This window comes from Ahaetulla prasina, chromosome 1 (genome assembly GCF_028640845.1).
Source record: "Ahaetulla prasina isolate Xishuangbanna chromosome 1, ASM2864084v1, whole genome shotgun sequence".
Taxonomy (NCBI): domain Eukaryota; kingdom Metazoa; phylum Chordata; class Lepidosauria; order Squamata; family Colubridae; genus Ahaetulla; species Ahaetulla prasina.
This window is the reverse complement of record NC_080539.1, coordinates 104,653,565-104,672,992: the sequence shown is the minus strand read 5'-3', so window position 1 is coordinate 104,672,992 and position 19,428 is coordinate 104,653,565. Positions and strand designations below refer to the sequence as shown.

The 19,428-nt window shown below is 32.8% G+C and overlaps 1 protein-coding gene across 3 annotated transcripts in view; it reads right to left on the bottom strand.

The window, feature by feature from the left end:
* The window catches only part of HBS1L (HBS1 like translational GTPase), a 51,983-nt gene that overhangs the window by 25,095 nt on the left and 7,460 nt on the right, over positions 1–19,428 (bottom strand). Inside the window, exons 4-5 of one of the 3 annotated variants that reach the window (XM_058171412.1) lie at positions 18,720–18,914; positions 17,635–18,072 (exon numbers count right to left, since the gene is read on the bottom strand). In XM_058171412.1, the coding sequence (XP_058027395.1) occupies positions 17,635–18,072; positions 18,720–18,914 (633 nt within the window). The remainder of the gene's footprint in view (positions 1–17,634; positions 18,073–18,719; positions 18,915–19,428) is intronic. The other 2 variants (XM_058171420.1, XM_058171430.1) reach the window with 2 other exon arrangements.

Below are 19,428 nucleotides of genomic sequence, written 5' to 3'. Positions count from 1 at the left end.
AACCACTCTATACTGCACTGGAAAGGCCACACTTGGAATACCATGTCCAGTTCTGGTCACCAAGTATAAAAAAAGATGCTGAGGTTCTAGAAAGAGTGCAGAGGAAAGCAACAAAAACAATAAGGGATCTGCAGGTTAAACCATACGATGAATAGCTAAAGGAACCAGGTATGTTTAGCTTAACACAGAGAAGGCTTTAGGGGTGACAGGATAGTTTGAAGGGCTGTGCCAAGAAAGAAGGGGTTAATTTATTCTCCATAGAACCTGTGGGCAGGACAAGCAGCAATGAGTAGAAGCTCAATTCAGCATGGAAATGAGGAATTTCCTGACAGTGAGAATAATTAATCAATGGAATAGCTTGCCTCCATGATTTGTTGGTGTTCCATCACTGGAGGTTTTCAAGAAAAGATTGGATAACCATATGTCTAGGATAGTATAAGGACACTTGCCTTGAGCAGAGGGTTAGACCAGAAAATCTCCAAGCTCCCTCCCAGCCCTATGATTCTAAGAATGTTTTTAAAATATTATCATCCATCCACATTTTTTTCATTTTCCTATTTAACTTTTGCTGATGTAATTATAGCGTATTGCAGAATTTCAAAAGAGTTAGCATTGCACAAGATGGGATCTTTCCCGCCTATTTACCTCAACTCCCTTCTAAATTATGTTTGCTAACAGTGAACTGAGCTCAGAATCACTGTGTCTGAATAGAAAAGACTCAGTCAGCATTATACTAACCACTCAAAAATGTTCAGCTCTTTGCAAATCATTTCTAAATAACTTTCCAAGCAAGAACAATGAGTTATTTAGAAAAAGGTTATTTCCTAAACAGAAAGGGGGTTTCCAAGTAAAAGCCCTGTTTGCTTTCAATTACTGTTTTTTACAAAGCTTATATATTGTTCTATATTGTTTGTTTAAAATGATCTGTTCAGTGCCCTAAACATTTACAACTCTATAGTAACTATCCAGGCACTCACCCAGCACTAATTAACAGCTAAAAAGATTAAAAGCCCTCTGGAACTGATAACAGACAAGGGGACATCTTTACATTTTATATAGGCTCTAAATAGCAAGAATTTAAAATATTTTAAAATGATTTAAAATAGAATTGATCTTCTAGTTTAGCATAAATGTCAAGAAAAACATTTTAACAGGAAATATCCCATGGACCATGCCCAAGAATAAAAAAATTATTCTAGAAATAATTACTTGAAATGTTTCCATTTTATCAGTAAACTTACTAACTGGAAATAAAACACTCCATAAAAGATATGAAAAAGCACTTACTACAAAACATAGTTAGAAGAGACAACACTGTCCTGCTCACATAATAAAAAAGAGGAACAGCAATGAAATGACATGTTCGTAGAATCATAGAGGTAGAGGACAACTAGTCTGATCACTGTAAACCATTGTTAAAAGTATTTTGGATAGATAACTATTTAACATCTGTTTGAAGACTTCTAGTGCAGTGAAAAATACCACTACTTGAGGCAAATTACTCCACTGGTTAACTGCTCTTACCATTAGGAAATTCATCATACAGTAGCATCTAACTGAATCTACTTCCCAGCAGTTTTAAGCAATTAGATTTTGTCATGTGCAACAGAGAACTAGTACCTCTATTCCCTATGTAATAACACTTAGATATCTAAAGATTGGTATATCTCTACCCCCACCCCGTCTTCTCTTCTACAAAATAAACAAGTTCCTTTAATCATCCCTCATATTTCGTCCTCACCATCTTAACAGCCTTCCCTGAACTAATGTCAGTTTATCAATTTGGTGCCCAAACTGGTCACAATATAATTCCAACTGGGACAAATACCCCCAGTGACCTGGACACTATGCTCCTTTTAATATATCCCAAAGTAGCACTGCCTTTTTAACAACTGCATAATACTCCTGGTTCATATTTAATTTTTATTCAACAAGATCATTCAAATCCTTTTCATATGTAGTACTGCCAAATTAGTTTTTTCTTGCGCAATACCTATGACTCAAATTTTTCGTACCTAAACGTAGACACCTACATTTCTCCCTGTTAATTTTTATTCTATTTAGGACCATTTTTAAAATCTTTTTTTAGAACTGTTTAGATCTTTTAAAATATTTTTCTTCTCTTCTAAAATATCAGCCACTTATCCTACTTGTGCATCATTTATCAAATTCAGAATCATCCCCTTAACCCTTTCATTCATTAATAATTCATTATTAATGAATTAATAATTTAATTCATTAATGTTGAAGAGTACAGGGTCCTGTATGGAATTCTGTGACATTCCATCATGTAGTCAAAAAGAGATAAAGTTAGCGTGGCATGACTTGTTTGTGGAAAACTATGATGGTTTTTGTTAGTTGGTGCATTTAATCCAAGTATTCACACAAATAATTCAGTTTAATAAATGTGTTCAGAGACTTGCTCAGTAAATATAAGGTAACAGCTCTGTAATTTTTTGGGTCCTCCTACTTCCTTTTTTGAAGAAAGGAACATGCTTTCCTCCAGTTTGGAGAATCTTTCACCAGTTCTATTATTGCCTATAGCTAAATTCAAGGGTTTTCTGATCTAGTTTATGAGATTTTTCTTCTTCTTAAATGTATATTTTACTAATCAAATTAATAAGTAATAAATCAAAAATCAAATAAAATTGGACAAGAAAGTAAACAGCTAAATATTTTCCAAGCTATCAGCTGTTGATTAATATGAAGATTACTAGGGAAAAGAAAGCATTACAGGAATTTTCAAAATGTCTTAAAAAGAATTAAAGCTTTATAGTGTGTAAAATGGGTTCAGTTCAAGTTAACTTAAAGTATTTTGAAAAGCAATTATTTGTGCACTAAATGTATTTGTTCTGTACACTTCCACAATATATAAAGATCGCCTTCCAAAAATAACCTCAAGTGTCTATGTCTTCTTACACACCAAATTTTGCTAAATGATTGTAATGTTGTTTCTTTAGCAATTACAGAAAATATTCTAGAATAATATGTACAGGTTTGTAACCATAAATACATATTATAATAAATACTAAATACTGAGTAGACCTAATATTTCTCCAACACCTAAATTGAGAGCTTATATAGTCCACGTTTATATTCTTCAGTAGAATTTCTGTTGCGCATCTGGTTCATTATGAGTATGTAAAACTGAAAGTATAACGAACAGATACTTTTACTACAATTTATTCATGTTTCCAGAAATGACGTATTATCTAGCCCTAAAACTAACATTATGATACCAGAGGATGGTGCTATTGTTTTAAGTTTCATTATCTTACAAGTAAATTGTAAAGTTCTAAGATAACAACTGTATAGTATTTAGTACTTTGTAAAATTAGACTTTAGGTATTTGATACTAAGCATTAATAAATAAATACTACTTATCTGATACTATTATACTGGATGTGACTTGTCTACACATACAAATGAATATACTGTAGTTAAATAGTTTAGACAAACCTATTTAAAGTAAAATTTACTCAGAATACACACACATGTGTACAAATACAAAGAGATGATCAATTGCACCTACTGAAATATAAAATAGCAAAATAACTGTTTAATTAAAAAAAAACCATCCAGAAGGGGCATGCATGACTGTAGTTGGGAATGAAGGAATGAGCCAGCCATTTGAACTGTTCAAATAAAAAAATACTTTCAGTAGTAGCAAAACCTGGAAGGTAACACTTCTATTTTGCAAATATATTATGGATATGAAACGTCATAATCCTTTCTTATACCAAATATGACACAAGTGATAAACTTTTCTCAAGATCAATAAACACATGCATAAACATATGCCCTTTAGAATAGTCAACATTATGTAATGTGTACAAAAAAACAGTAAGTCATAGTAAACCAGAAATTAAAGGTTTCCACCTTTCATTATATATAAAAAAGGAAATCTAAGTGCAATTTAAACCAATATTATTCAATATATCACTTTCTTCAGCATATTATTTCTGTCCTTGCTTCCAGTATAACCATATGAGCAGGACTATTAAACTTGATTGTCAAAATAACAATTATCATTGAGTGATAGAAAGAGATCAAGGAGACACTAATTCTTGATTGCCATTTATCAGTTGTCTGGATTTTTGCACCTCAGATCTGGTAGTCCTATTTTTGAGACTCTCAAAAAGTTCCATCCAGCCACAAATTTCTTCATCTTCTCCTTTCAGCCCATTCATTCTGTTATATTCATTTTGTAATTACAACCTTATTCATTCTCTACAACCAAATCATTCCAACATATGTTTATTATATTGACACTAATTTTGTTAATTCAAATCACATTCATTCATTATTTATTTCTGGCTCTATCTGTTGCTTTACTGCACAAGTTACTGAAATAATTCATTTCCACTGCATTCATTTAGCTTTTTCCTAACATATTCATCTCTCACTTCATAAAATGAAGTGGGTGGTAACATGATCTAAGTGATTTTTGCTTCTCCCAAAAACATACACTCTTTGCAAATGACAACATACTACCATCCAACCTTTTAGCAATGTTTATTAATCCAAAAATTTCTTACTGCGTGTTCACATCTTTAGAAAATATTATAGAAAATATAATTCATGTATCTGCTCTAGATATTTTGCAACACAGGTATAATATTCACTCGCTTTCTTTTTCAACCATGGATACCTTGATCTTTTAAAGTATTTTCAGATCTAAACTGTTACATCATATAATCTAATATTTGTTACAAATGATTTAAAATCTCAGTTAAAACAGAGCATCACTTGAATACAAATGAATTCACATCTCAAACTAACATATTTCTAATGCTGTACAGTTGTTTATTATGTTTGCATAAATATATAAAACAGCCAAAGAAACATCACACGTTATTGTTTTATTTCTTTTTAGGTGTTGAAATATTTGCTAAGCATTCTAGTTGTTTCCATTGACTGGACATCCATCCATTCAGTATGCTCAACAATCAATCTTTAATTCCACATATTTCAATATATTCAATTCAACATTTAAAACATTCAAGAATTCAAGCTTATTCATTTTCTTATATATTTTTCCTAATTCAAATAAAATTCATTAACTTTTCATATATTCATGCATTTCTCACTTAATTTCTAAGAGCAAAACTGGCCTATAGACCACTTTCCAACATGAAAAAGCATTATACTTCTCAAATTTTGCTCATTAGTGGCACACTCATATACTTTCACATAAACAGATTTTTTTTTCCACATACACATAAAAAAACTAAATTGTACACAGGTTTTGCAATCAACTTGGTTACATTTTCCTCTATTTACATTTTCCTCTATTCCATTTGTCGGGCACTAATACACTTCTCACACAGATGTTAAACAAGTTACAGTGCTACTCCGTAAGTAAAAATCATCCAATATTTCTCCAGTTACTGTATACATTTGCTATCATATTATTTTCAACAATATGATTCAACATAATTTCTTTTTGTTTTGACATGTTAGTATTAAAAAAAATCAATAGCCTTCATTGTATCATTCTATTTCTTTGTTAATTGTTTCTTTTTAAACTAGGTATATAAATAATACCTATAAGCAGACAAAGGAATTACTAAGATTGTAGAGTTAGTGCTCAGTGTAGCTTTAATTTGAAACTACCATAGAAAACATTAAGTTGCATTTAGGTAAACTAACTCCTTTTAACAATATAATAATTTAAACGAGCTAAGTACTAAATTCTATACTGTTTAAAACAGAGAGGGAAAAAAAACTATGAAAACATGTGGTTTATAGACCGATTGCCTTCCAGTCAGTATTGACTGTAGTTTTTTTCAAAAGGCAACTGGACTTTCTAGTTTTTCTTTGAAGATATTTCACTTCTCATCCAAGAAGTTTCTTCAGTTCTGTCTCGATGGTGGTGAATAGAGGGATTTAAATTCAAATCCTTCCATTCCCCACCATCCAGTCCGGGGCGGGTTTCAAAACCCATCACTACCAATTTGCTCGTTGGTGCGCGTGCACTCACATGTGCAGAAGCATCTGGATGGGTGGGTGGAGCCTCCTGCCACCACCACTGATTTGCCAGATCCGGGGTGAACAGGTAGCAACCTACCACTGATCCAGTCAGAGCTGAAGAAGCTTCTTGGATGAGAAACAAAATGTCTTCAAAGAAAAATCAGAAAGTCTAGTTGCCTCTTGAAAAAAGCACCTTTGGGATAAGCAAGACCTGGATGACTGAGAATCTCAGTCAAGCCAAATATTGCAGTCACGTGACACTGGGATGCTGCAAAAGCTAGCCAGTTGCCAAGCACCTGAAAAACAATTAGGGGGCTGCCGGGGTGTGATGGTGCCACCATCAGGACTTCAAAAATGAGTCATGGATAGCTCTGGGGAGGTCCAACATAACTTCAAGCAGCCAATAAGCAACCAGTCATTGACGAGGACTATTTGTAGATTGCCTATTTAAGACCTTGAATATGTTTTTGGCAAGATTTCAAAAGTAGTATGCCCATTGTGGTTATTATAAACAACTGTCTGATTTCAACTCCTTAGCGTCTTTTGTACTTAAAAGCCATACTCTAGATATTTAAATTTGCCTTGTTGTGTAACATGTAAGGAAGCCATTCTTGCTCAAAAGTTTTTTTTGTAAATGTATGCCATTAATTTTGCCATTACTGCATATTCTCCAAGTTTAAAGTGTCATTATTTTCAAGAATTTATCTCTTTCCCAATTTTGTGCTAAATTTATCTTTGCTGCCATAAACATACAAATCTTTGAAATAGTTCTTCCATTATTCACTCGCTTTAGTTTCATTGCAAAGCATGTTATCATTTTTCTTTTGAGTTACTCATTCTGTTTGAGTCTATTGATGCAATGGAAGTACAAAACAATATTACATCTGGACAAAGTTTTAATTTGTTGTTTAATTGAGTTGTATTATTTTTTAATAATATATTAAGTGTTTGGTGCATTTATATGGCTATTATAGTTTTTCATTATTTTACTTTGTATATTTTGTTACATTTTTGTTGCATTATAATAATAAAGAAAAAAACTAAAACCTTCCCACTTTTATGGCATTTTTTCAGGGAAATTACTAAAACTCAGCTCTCTTATTTATTCTTGACTCAAATCTCTGAACCACTGAATGAAAATTTTGAAAGCTCCTAGAAAAGTTGCCCAAGGCCTGGAAAAGAACTGAGATGGCTCCAAACTTTTAAAAAATGCTGTGGGTATAGTATATTTAGATGGTAGTAAGGCATTTAATAAAGTAGACCAAAGCCTACTTCTGGGAAAGATAGAACAATGGGGGATAGACAGTACCACTACCAGATGGATTTGCAGTTGGCTGACCAATTTAACTCAGTGGGTGACAGTTAATGGAACTGCATTTCCAAGGAAGAAAGTATGCAGTGGGCCTACTCAAGGTTCTGTCTTGGGCCAAGTGCTCTTCATTATCTTCATAAATGACCTAGATGAGGGGACAGAAGGGGGACTCAAAAAAATTGCGGATGACAAAAACTGGAGTGAATTCCTAACACTTCAGAAGATAGACTCAAGATTCAGAAGAATCTTGACATACTTGAGTATTGAGCTCTATCCAACAAGATGCAGTTCAATGTTGAAAAAAATAAGGTCCTGCATTTAGGCAGGAAAACCAGATCCACAGATACAGAACAGATAGTATGTAGCCCAACAGTAGTGCTATGAGAGGGATCAAGATGACCTGGTGGACCACCCCTCAAGTATGAGTCAGCAGTCTGCTGCACTACCAAAAAAGCCAATGCAGTCCTGGGCTGCATGGACAGAGGGGTACTATCAAGATCAAGGAAAATGTTAGTACTGTTCTATACCACACTGGTGAGCCACATTTGGAACAGGGTGCCCAGTTCTGATTACCACAATATTTTTTTTAAAAATGCTGAGGCCCTAGAACCGTGATGGTGAACCTATGGCACGCGTGCCACACATGGCACGAGAAGCCATATTGGCGGGCACGCGAGCTCAGCTCTGGCCAGCTGATTTTTGGGCCTTCTGGGCTCACCGGAAGTCAGGAAACCCACTGTTTCCAGCCTCTGGAGAGCCTCCAAGGGGGGTGGGGAAGGCTGTTTTCGTCCTCCCCAGGAGAAAGGCTCTGGAACCTGGGGATAGTGAAAAACAGGCCTACCAGGTCCACCGTGCCATCATGTGCCAAAAGTGGGGGGAGCGTGGGGGGTCATGCGGGCATGCGTGGGGGAGGGCGCATAGAATTATGGATGTGGGCACGTGTGCACACAACCCCCCAGCACTCCCCCCGTTTTTGGCATGCAATGGCAAAAAGGTTAGCCATCACTGCCCTAGAAAGAGTACAGAGAAGAGCAACAAGGTAAGGGGCCTGGGGTGTAAGCCCTATGAAGAACAGCTAAAGGAACTACAGATAGTCTTCAATTTACAAGAGTTTGTTTAGTAACCACTCAAAGTTACAATGGCACTGAAAAAGGTGACTTATCACTGTTTTTCTCATTTACGACCATTGTAGCATTTGGCAACTGACTCATATTTATGACAGTTATAGTGTCCCACGATCATATAATCACCTTTTGCAACTTTTTGACAAGCAAAGTCAATGGGAAAGCAAGATTCACTTAACAACCATGTTAAGTGACTTAACAACTGCAGTGATTCACTTAACTGTGGCAAGAAAGGGTGTAAAATGGAGCAAAATTCACTTAACAAATGTCTCACTTAGCAACAGAAATTTTGGGTTGTAAGCTCAATTGTGGTTGTAAGTTGAGGACTACCAGTTGATATGTTTGCTAAGAAAGAGAAGATTGAAAGGAGACATAATAGTGGTCTTCTAATACTTAAAGGGTTGCCACAGGAAGAAGGTATTGATTTATTCTCCATAGCACCTGGGGGTAGGATAAGAAGCTCATCAGAGGATTAACTTGGAAATATTGATAACATTCCTATCAGTGAGAACTATTAAACAGTGAAACAGCCTACCTCTTGAAATTATGGGTGCTCCATTGCTAGAGGGTTTCAAGAAAAGATAAGAAATCATTTCTCCTAGATATTCTAAAGATTTAGGCCTTGGGTAGGAGGTTGGACTAGAAGACCTCCAAGGTCTTCTTCAACCCTAGTATTCTATGATTTTAAGATTGTGTAGCTGTGAGGATTCATTATAATTCATTCTAAATGGTATATCTTTGAAGATGGTATGTCTTTAAAGATGGTATATCTTTGAAGATCATCCAGAACCTTCAACTATACAGAATTAAGATGCTAAAGTGATGGAGTTCCAAATCTTTCCATTTAACATCCTCCTTTCAATGCTGCATATTTTGTTAATCAGCTTCTGCATGCAATTCAAGGTACTGGTTATCGTTCTTAAAGCTCTTAATGGCTCAAGACCTGAGCATCTTCAGAACACCTGCCCCTAGTGATGTGTGTATGTTCAATAACTGCTCCAAATCCATTCTCTAAGAGACTGGCATCCACATAGACCAAGGAGTTGAGGTTTTTTTTTTTCATATTTGCAAGTGCCTCTTTAGAACAATTTACCTCTAAACTTCACATTAACCTCAATACAGTTGAGTTTTAGGAAAGCCATAAAAACTTGGCTTTTAAAAAGAATGAAGAGAAATAAACTAATATGAGTTGGAACCTTCATCATGGGCTGAGTCTGTTTATTGATATTTGGTTATCATAGATTTTTTAATAATTGTTTGTTTCTGATCATTGTTCTTTTGTTATATGCTTTTACATTTTTAGTCTTTAACAAGGAAATATAAACTGCTTAGACTCTGATTGGAGCAGCATATAAACTTCAGTAAGTAAATACATGTATTAGTAAAGCAAGTATTCTGAATAACTTGGCATTTTTTTGAAAAAAATTACATATGACAAATTGTAAAGCTGTTTCTAGAGCTGTTAAGAAATATAGAAAGCTATCAATGCTTGCCTGGAGTGAAACAGTAATAATCTAGGATGGACATAAAACCTTATAAAACTAAGTTTTCTATGTAATCTTATTACGGAAATATGAGTTATAACTCACAAGATTGTTATTATTTGTGGGATTCCCTTATCAGATAGATATTTATCTGCAATGGGACTTCCAAATACCAAAACAAGCATTAGATGGAATAACCATCAAAAAATAAATTTTGTTTCAGTTAAATCATCTTACTTTGAACCTACTGGTTGTTGTTTTTTTAAAGTTCTAAATTATTGGTTGATATACATATCAAAGAAATCCACTATCAGTTTTCTAAGCAATATTCTTCCAAAACACTGCATGCTGGCTTTAACACTGCAAACCAACATCTTAGGGAAAAGATCTTGGAGTGTCATTGTTTCCAGTGTAGGTGTATATAAACTGAATTTCATTTTTTAAAAACGTTTCTCACTGCTTCTGACATAAGCCACTTCCTTTCAGAAGCCCACACACAGCTGTATCAGACAGATTCTGTGACTTGCAAATGTCCCAAGAGACACTTTTGCACAGACATTCTGTTTTATACTTCACATTTTATTGCTCTGAATAATGAAAAAATAAATAAGCTATTTCAATATTTACATGTTTTTAATTACATTATTTTGAATGACTTTTTATTTGCAACTATTTTTGTGATCCATAAGACAGGGAAAAAAAGATTTCTGAATACTAAGATGTTAACACCACATGTTCATGCTAAGTAGAATTGTATTTTCTCTTAACCCTACATTAATAAGGAATAATAAAATAATCCACTGCAAGGCAATCCAAATTCTTCACCCAAAAAGTTACGTACAGATTTACATAACTTCTCTTACTCTGAATTATTATTATTTTGCATAGTCAGGGTTTGCTAGTCATATTAGTATAGATCTAAGAAATCGAAACCTAACGTTCAATTATATTTTCAATTCCTACAGTTTCAATAGATTTTGTACACGCTTGTTCAAGCATACTTTTGTACTAATTAGTTTGCCAAGAAACCTAGGAAATATGCAATTGTAAGCAGAATGTTCATAATTGTATATGATTGTAACAATATAAGACTTATATGTCTGTCCATCTTATGTAACATAATCCAAGAACTCATAACAGTAATAAAAGAATAAAAAAGAAAAAAGCATAAAACAACAAAACAGAATGTACCGTGCACCCAAATCCAGCACATACATATATATATATTTATAGAGGTACCCCAGAAATCTGCAATCAGATGTAGCTTAGGAAGAGGTTTTTCTCTACATTTTACCACATAAATAATGGAGGTTTAAAAGATGGGCCAAGACAAGCTAGAGTTCACTGTTAAGAAAGCATATCTGTTCTCCAAATGTATATAAACTGAATTTCATTTTTAAAACGTTTCTCACTGCTTCTGACATAAGCCACTTCCTTTCAGAAGCCCACACACAGCTGTATCAGACAGATTCTGTGACTTGCAAATGTCCCAAGAGACACTTTTGCACAGACATTCTGTTTTATACTTCACATTTTATTGCTCTGAATAATGAAAAAATAAATAAGCTATTTCAATATTTACATGTTTTTAATTACATTATTTTGAATGACTTTTTATTTGCAACTATTTTTGTGATCCATAAGACAGGGAAAAAAAGATTTCTGAATACTAAGATGTTAACACCACATGTTCATGCTAAGTAGAATTGTATTTTCTCTTAACCCTACATTAATAAGGAATAATAAAATAATCCACTGCAAGCCAATCCAAATTCTTCACCCAAAAAGTTACGTACATATTTACATAACTTCTCTTACTCTGAATTATTATTATTTTGCATAGTCAGGGTTTGCTAGTCATATTAGTATAGATCTAAGAAATCTAAACCTAACGTTCAATTATATTTTCAATTCCTACAGTTTCAATAGATTTTGTACACGCTTGTTCAAGCATACTTTTGTACTAATTAGTTTGCCAAGAAACCTAGGAAATATGCAATTGTAAGCAGAATGTTCATAATTGTATATGATTGTAACAATATAAGACTTATATGTCTGTCCATCTTATGTAACATAATCCAAGAACTCATAACAGTAATAAAAGAATAAAAAAGAAAAAAGCATAAAACAACAAAAACAGAATGTACCGTGCACCCAAATCCAGCACATACATATATATATATTTATAGAGGTACCCCAGAAATCTGCAATCAGATGTAGCTTAGGAAGAGGTTTTTCTCTACATTTTACCACATAAATAATGGAGGTTTAAAAGATGGGCCAAGACAAGCTAGAGTTCACTGTTAAGAAAGCATATCTGTTCTCCAAATGTATATAAAATATATTTTTAAATATTATGAATGTAATTATTAAAGGCACTTGGGCATGATAGTTTAGGATTAGAAATACACTTTCATATATCACATTCAAAATTCCATTAAGCTTTTAGGTGTGTTGGCGTGCTACAAGTATATTATTTAACTTTGTAAAAGTAAGGAATGTAAAATGTTATTCAGAATTAAATATTATGATTTCCCACCATTATCCCTGATTCAAAGAAAAACATATTGAGGATATATTTGAACTATAAACAGAAAGAAAAACATTTCATCAGAGGTTTCTTATTTTCTGAGTGTATGCATATCTTTCTGAATGTCATGAGTATCTTTGCCATTCATCTGTCTTTTTCTGCTTTTTGTACATTCAAATTCTACATACTTTTCCTTCTCAAAAAGCGTAGTAATCTGAGCACATTTATAAGGACTGAATCTAAGATTTTCAAAAATCAGGTCTTTAGTAGTAACATTCAGTTCTGTCAGGATGATTTAATCAAGAATTAAGGAATTACATAATAATTTAACTACTTGTGAAAAAAATAATTTAATTTCTATTTTCTGGAATTCTGCATTCTTAGTTACTCCTATATAAAAAAAATAGTTTGCCACTGGTTGGAATATTGAATAATTTATCTAAAGAAATAATCACCAAGAGTTACCTCTAGATGGAATGGACAGCACACAAATATAATAAAATAAATTAATAATTGCTAGGAAATGAGTAGAAATTGATCAGAATCTTGTATATAATCCTCAACAAATTCATATTTCAGACTGTCCTTTGTCCCCAACTAAATAACAAAATTAAACATAACATAGGATACATGAGACAAATATCAAATTATACATATCAAATGTCTACTAAATACCTTCCAAAGAGATCAACAATTTCCCATTCTACCATACTCACTCCTAAGGATCCTCCTCCTAAAAATGACAGGATGCTAGCTTATTCCCAGTATCCATTACATATAATAAACTGCATTAATTAATGGAAGTTCAATCAAACAGCTACTCTGGGTGTCCAAAAAATACACAAAAGAATGTGAGCCAACTGATTAAACCTTAATTTTATTATGAATATAATTCATGAAGAAAATTACAAGCCAATTTTACTTTAAAACACTGAATGCATAAAACTGTGATGGTGGCTTCAGAAACTCTGAATATCTTTAGCCTATTTTATATTCCCCAAATAAGCATAAAAGTTTCAGTTAAAGGATTATTTAAACAGTTTTATTCTTCAAAAATACACAAAAGTAAAATTGTACTATATTTATCCACATAAAGAAGGGTATAGCTTTAAAACATTAAAATATTAATAAAATGTGAATGTAAAATTCACAGTTGATTCCTCTAAAAATGCAACTTTATCCCCCACTTTTTAAACACAATTTACAGCTTGATTTACAACTATCTACAATATGAGGCCAGTAATCCACCATACATACAACGATCTACCTATCTTTCAGTTCTATAGAATGCTGATCTTATGCATCAGTATAACTCTTGGCTACCTTTAAATTGCAGGTTTAAGTAGTGTAGAATAAGTGGATAAATAGCTCACTTAACAGAGATATGGCACAGTAAACTCATAGCCAGTGTGTATATTAAGTTTCTGTATCTGAATGTTGGGCAGGAAAAAGAAAATTTATTAAAAAGCAACAAATGCCACAAAAAGATTATACTCACAACATGTAAAGAATATTTAACATCAGAAATATTTTCAAAACTTAATGTAGATTAAAACATTCTAGGAAACAAGTAACAATCATAAAATTAAGAAAATAAAATGTCATCTTTGGACAGATTTGTTTTTATCTAAATATATACATCAATACCATATTTAAAAATCTATCCAATAATGTTTTTCTATATACAATATAGATGTTCTACATTTGGATAAATCCACAACATTAAAACAATTGTGCAGTTTATCCCTCATTTGAATTAATAAGTGTGTACAGCTGCCTATCAATATCTCTCATAGAGATCTTTTCGTTACTTTCTCATCTATTCAAGTTTCTCTATGGGAAACAGAAAAAAATCCTACATTTAAAAAGATTGGGAAACCTGAATTTTATAAGAATACATGGCAGAATTGTAAGAATATTTATCAAAAGTGAAAAAAGGAAAAACATTTCATGGAGCAGAAAGTTATGGAAAAGACGTTTTTCTTACTCTCTTAAAAATTTATAAACACTGATATTTAACAAATTCCCTGAATTGCAACAAATAATTTGTTTTGGCATGCAATGGAATGAAATTTGTATTTTCGCATGCCTAAAAAGTATGTAGTACATCATCTCTCTCATATATATTATGCACTCACACATGCACACATATATATAATTGCCAGTTACATTAATGCAATATTATTCCACTAAGGTATCTACTAAATATAAAGAAATATATATTTTATATTAATGGCAGGTAAGAAGCCTTTGAACAAAAATGTATTTTTCCCTCCTGTCTTTCTACCACATTCTACAACCTCTTCTGAAGAATCTCAATTGTTCTAATAAAGCTGATGACCTGAGTTTCCTTTGTTAAAATGGCATGGGGAATTATGGGTAGAAGTTCTATAATTCTTTTGCCAACTGCACAAAGGAAGAAATGAAGGCGCTGTCTGCAACAATAACATTTTTTTTTTTTAAATTATCCTATCAAAATTCAAGTGTCCAAATATGGCCATATTAAGCAAAATTAAGTATTTAGTCATTTACTAAGTTTTACTAAATGGAGAATAAGTATCTTTATTAATCGAAACAGAGTGCTTTTATTAGTTTCAAATCTTTTTAAAGAACCACTTTATATATGTAAGAAGCCTGTTATTAAAACACAGCTGCCTGCAATTACTGCAGGTTCTAGTCCCACCAGGTCCAAGGTTGACTCAGCCTTCCATTCTTTATAAGGTAGGTAAAATGAGGACCCAGATTGTTGGGGGGGCAATAAGTTGACTTTTTAAATATACAAATAGAATGAGACTATTGCCTTACACACTTGTAAGCCGCCCTGAGTCTTCGGAGAAGGGCGGGATATAAATGTAAACAAAACAAAAAACAAAAAACAAAAAAAATGTTATTTTTTAACAATGCATCTAAAATGTTTTTAGCATGCACCTTTAATATATTTCAATATATGCATATATACAGGTAAGAAATATATAGTCCAGAAAAAAAGATTGGCAACAGTTCCTACCATGTATACCTATTGCGCAAAAAAAAAAAAAGTTACTTCATTAAATGAAAAAAGGAATTTTTTTTTTTTAAAAAAACTGTAATGCCCAATGATACATATACAACCAGCAACTTAATATCACAGATCTGGTTTTGTTTTGTTTTGTTTTGCCCTTCCCCTCAAGGCTCTCCTTCCCCACCAAAAATGGCTGGGTGACCTATCATATACTATAAGCTTTATCTTATGGAATAAGAGAATTTTCAGATAGGGTCACTTCATTCAAACAGTGCAATATTTCTCCAATCACGTTCAGGCAAGTCCATCGTCCTTCTGTAATCCTTATAAAACTCTATCAATAATCTTCAATTGGCCCCATTGAATCGGATTCTCAGTGGGAAGTAGATTAATCACATAACCTTCCCTTCTATTCTTACATCGTTGGCTATACAATATTCTAGATGAAAAAGGGGGTTACATGATAAATTACAATACCATTTATCTAAAAATTTAGATAAATTTTAGAATTTATCTAAAAGCGGGGTGGCTTTCAAATAAGTAAAACTGCTTCCATTAAAGTTTAAAAATTGTTTACATGTCCAACAGTGTTTATACACTATTACAGAATCTTCATTACTTAATTTTCAAGATGTATGACAGAAAGATGGAAGAAAAGTCCAGTTCATAATATGATTTGTTTTTCATTTACTTATGTACAGATCCTTGAAAAACAACACAAAAATGATAAACTGCAATGGACAGATTTGCATTTTACGCTAAATCCAAAATAAATAAACCATACTGTAACTCAGATTTATGAATTATTAGGTAAAAGGTAGGAAAAGAAAAATACATGTCTCAAAGCATTTAAGTGACATATCAAATATTAAAAACAAAATTGGTAAATTACTTGTAATAATATTTTTTTTCAAGAATTTGTTCCACAATGTAATTTTTAAATCTGAAATCATAGTTAATATTGTTCTTTTTTAGAACTACTGCATACAATTTTCTCCAAACAACCAAAATAATTCAGTAGCAATAAAACAATAACAAGACTTGAATCCAGTGCAAAATCTTTACTAAAAATTGAGCTACCCAATATAACCTGAAATTTACTTTGTTTTTACAAATCTATTCCAATTTGGAATCCAAAATAATATTATATAAAACAGTTTAAACTTCAGAAATAATCAAAATTAACATTGGTTCATTGCGCTACCTAGTGAATGCCTTCTTTTGACCTGATTTTACAATATCATCAGGAGATGGCGATTTGAAATCAAATGGAGTGATTGCCATTAAGGGTCCAATTTCATCAACTTTTGCTTCTTGTATTTGCCTGCTATACAAAAAAGCCTTATGAATATTTACACTTTGATGTTTACATCTCTTTGAAGGGTAATGAAGACATAAAGTTATAGCAAAAGTGGAGGGTTTTGCACACAAAGCTTTTGCCCATGAAACAGTGCCTTTTAAAATAGGTGACCTCACTTTTTTTTTGCTTTTCTTGCTTACTTTAGTTAAAAACATTTGCTGCCCCTGCTTTGAAAATAAAGCTTTAGTTTCTGGAAGCATTGTATTTAACTGCATTTCCTCAGGCTCTGGTGATAATACTGATTTTCTAATAAGTACACTTAGATCAATATCTGAATTTACAACTGAAGGTTGCACCATTTTAGCTAAATGAAATTCTGAATGGCTGTTTATTATTTCAGGGCTGTCCACTGCAATAGATTTTGCAATTAAATCTGAAAGTGATAAACTCTCAAGCTCTTTTACTGGAGATGACTTAGAATGTGTCAAGGAAGATAAGGATCCTGAGAGTTCTGTCATGCCAGATGATACTGGAAGATGGTTTGCTAGCTGAGACAATGGTGAATGTTCTAATTCCATATCTGTGGGGTCTGCTGAGGGTAAATTGCAAAGATTATGCAATGAGCAAGGCTTGCTTGAATTGCTTTCTTGGTGTTCCTGCAGGAGATCAGCCAGGGATGGACTTTCAGACACTGAAAATGATAAGCTGCTAACCTTCAAAGAATTGCTGCTGCACCCTTGAAAGCAACCCTTGTTTTTGCTTTCAAAAGATTCAGGCATTTTATTAGATGTATCATTTATATTATCTAGTCTTAAATTATCAAAGTAACTATCCAAGCAGCTTTTGGGTCCACAATAATTTTTTTTCTGTCGCATGATTAATGAACCAGCTTGTGCATCTGATGAATCACCTGTTTCATTAAGTATGTCTTTTAAGTCCTTAAGGTCTTTAAACTCAGACCAACTCCAAGAAGTTTTTTCTGATAGGTTTTCTTTAAGTAATTCAGCCCCCGAATTATAGCAAATGTCATATTCAGTGCAAGATTCCCTGGTTGTAGTGCTATTGCTCTTAGCTTGTGGGAGAGTGTCACACTTGATGGATTGTTCATTGCCATCACTTAATGATAAAGGAATAATTTCCAAGGATTTGCATGAAGATGTGAAAGTCTTCTTTTTAGCAGGGGTTTTCCAACATTTGGATCTGAAGAGAATTTTATCACTTGGAACTGTGGATTCAGCATTGACAATTGGACCATTAAAACTAAAGGAGGAACCAGTGGAATCAGAAATGTTTTCAACCAAATTAGTCAAGTGATTAATATTAGAAAATATTTCTGAACAAAATAAGCCTTACCTTACAACAGCCAACAATTCCAAGACAGATGCAAGGTCACAGTAATGATAGTTTCAATTTGCAAGCAGGAAAGGCAACAGCAAAATCAAGAAAAAAGAACATGAAAGGCATTTAATTAACAAACATTCTTGAAACTATATTTAAAGAAATACATTATATGTTCATGAATTCAACTTCACATGTGTTCAATTTAATTAAAATTGCTATTAAAGTAATTAATACAGCACACAGTTTGTCTCCAAATTATATTTACAGGATGCACTATTTATCTTTGTGAGACTAAGATTTAATTGTATGCCAAGTAGCACTTTTGCGTTACATTTAGATGTATTATTTAGTTACTCAATTTATAGAAAGAAAAGTGCTTTTTTCTTTTTCAGTTTGGGGTACTGGTTAAAGAAACTAGGAGACGGTGAGTTCAAGCCCAGCTTTAGGCACAAAGCCAATCAAATGACCTTGAACCAGGCATTCTTTCTTAGCACTAGGAAGAAAGTAATAGCAAAGTGCTTCTGAAAATGTTGCCAAAACAACAGCATGAACTTGCTCATGTAATGACCAGGAGTCAAGACTGACTCCCACACATAAAAAGTGTTCTTTTTAAAATTTTACCTGTTAATTCTGCAAATATAAATATAAACGTACCTTTAGTTGGCTTTCCTACAATTACATTATCCCCATTCTTTGTCTTCCCATTTTGCTTATTGTCTTGTGCAAGGATAGAGTCCAAAGCTTGCTGTATATCAAAGTTTTTGCTGAGTACTGCTTCCACCAGCATTTTTTCTGGCACTGAATCTCCAAGAACTTCTTTCATATGACCAAGGCATGAATTTAGCTGAGCTAAATAATGGGATAAAAAAATGAATTGTTAGGGGGAAATCTTGCAGAAAAAAAATATCATGCAAACAGCTGAAAATATATATTTTAATTTCTTTTAAATAATCACCACGATTTTCATCCAGGAAGAAAAAATACAGATTTCAAGCACTTTTAAGATATACCATAGTCCATTTCAGATTGGAAGCATTTCAGATTGGAAGGCAATAAGATGTTTTGGAGCAAGCATGGACATACATGTAGCTCCAATACTGAACTTATTATTCAATATTTTTAATACATTTAATACTAATATAAAATACATTATAGAAATAGATTAAGATGACTGCAAATTTGAAGATCAATGTATTAATTAAAGTATTTAAAAGAAAGACACAAAGCAGAGTAATCAAATTTCAAGCTGCAGTCAGATTTGGTACCATAGTTAGGATATTTCGCTTACTCCCAGTTTGGTGTAGTGGTTAAGGTGCTGCCCTAGCACCAGGAGACTAAGTTTTAGATACTCCTTAGCCTGAAA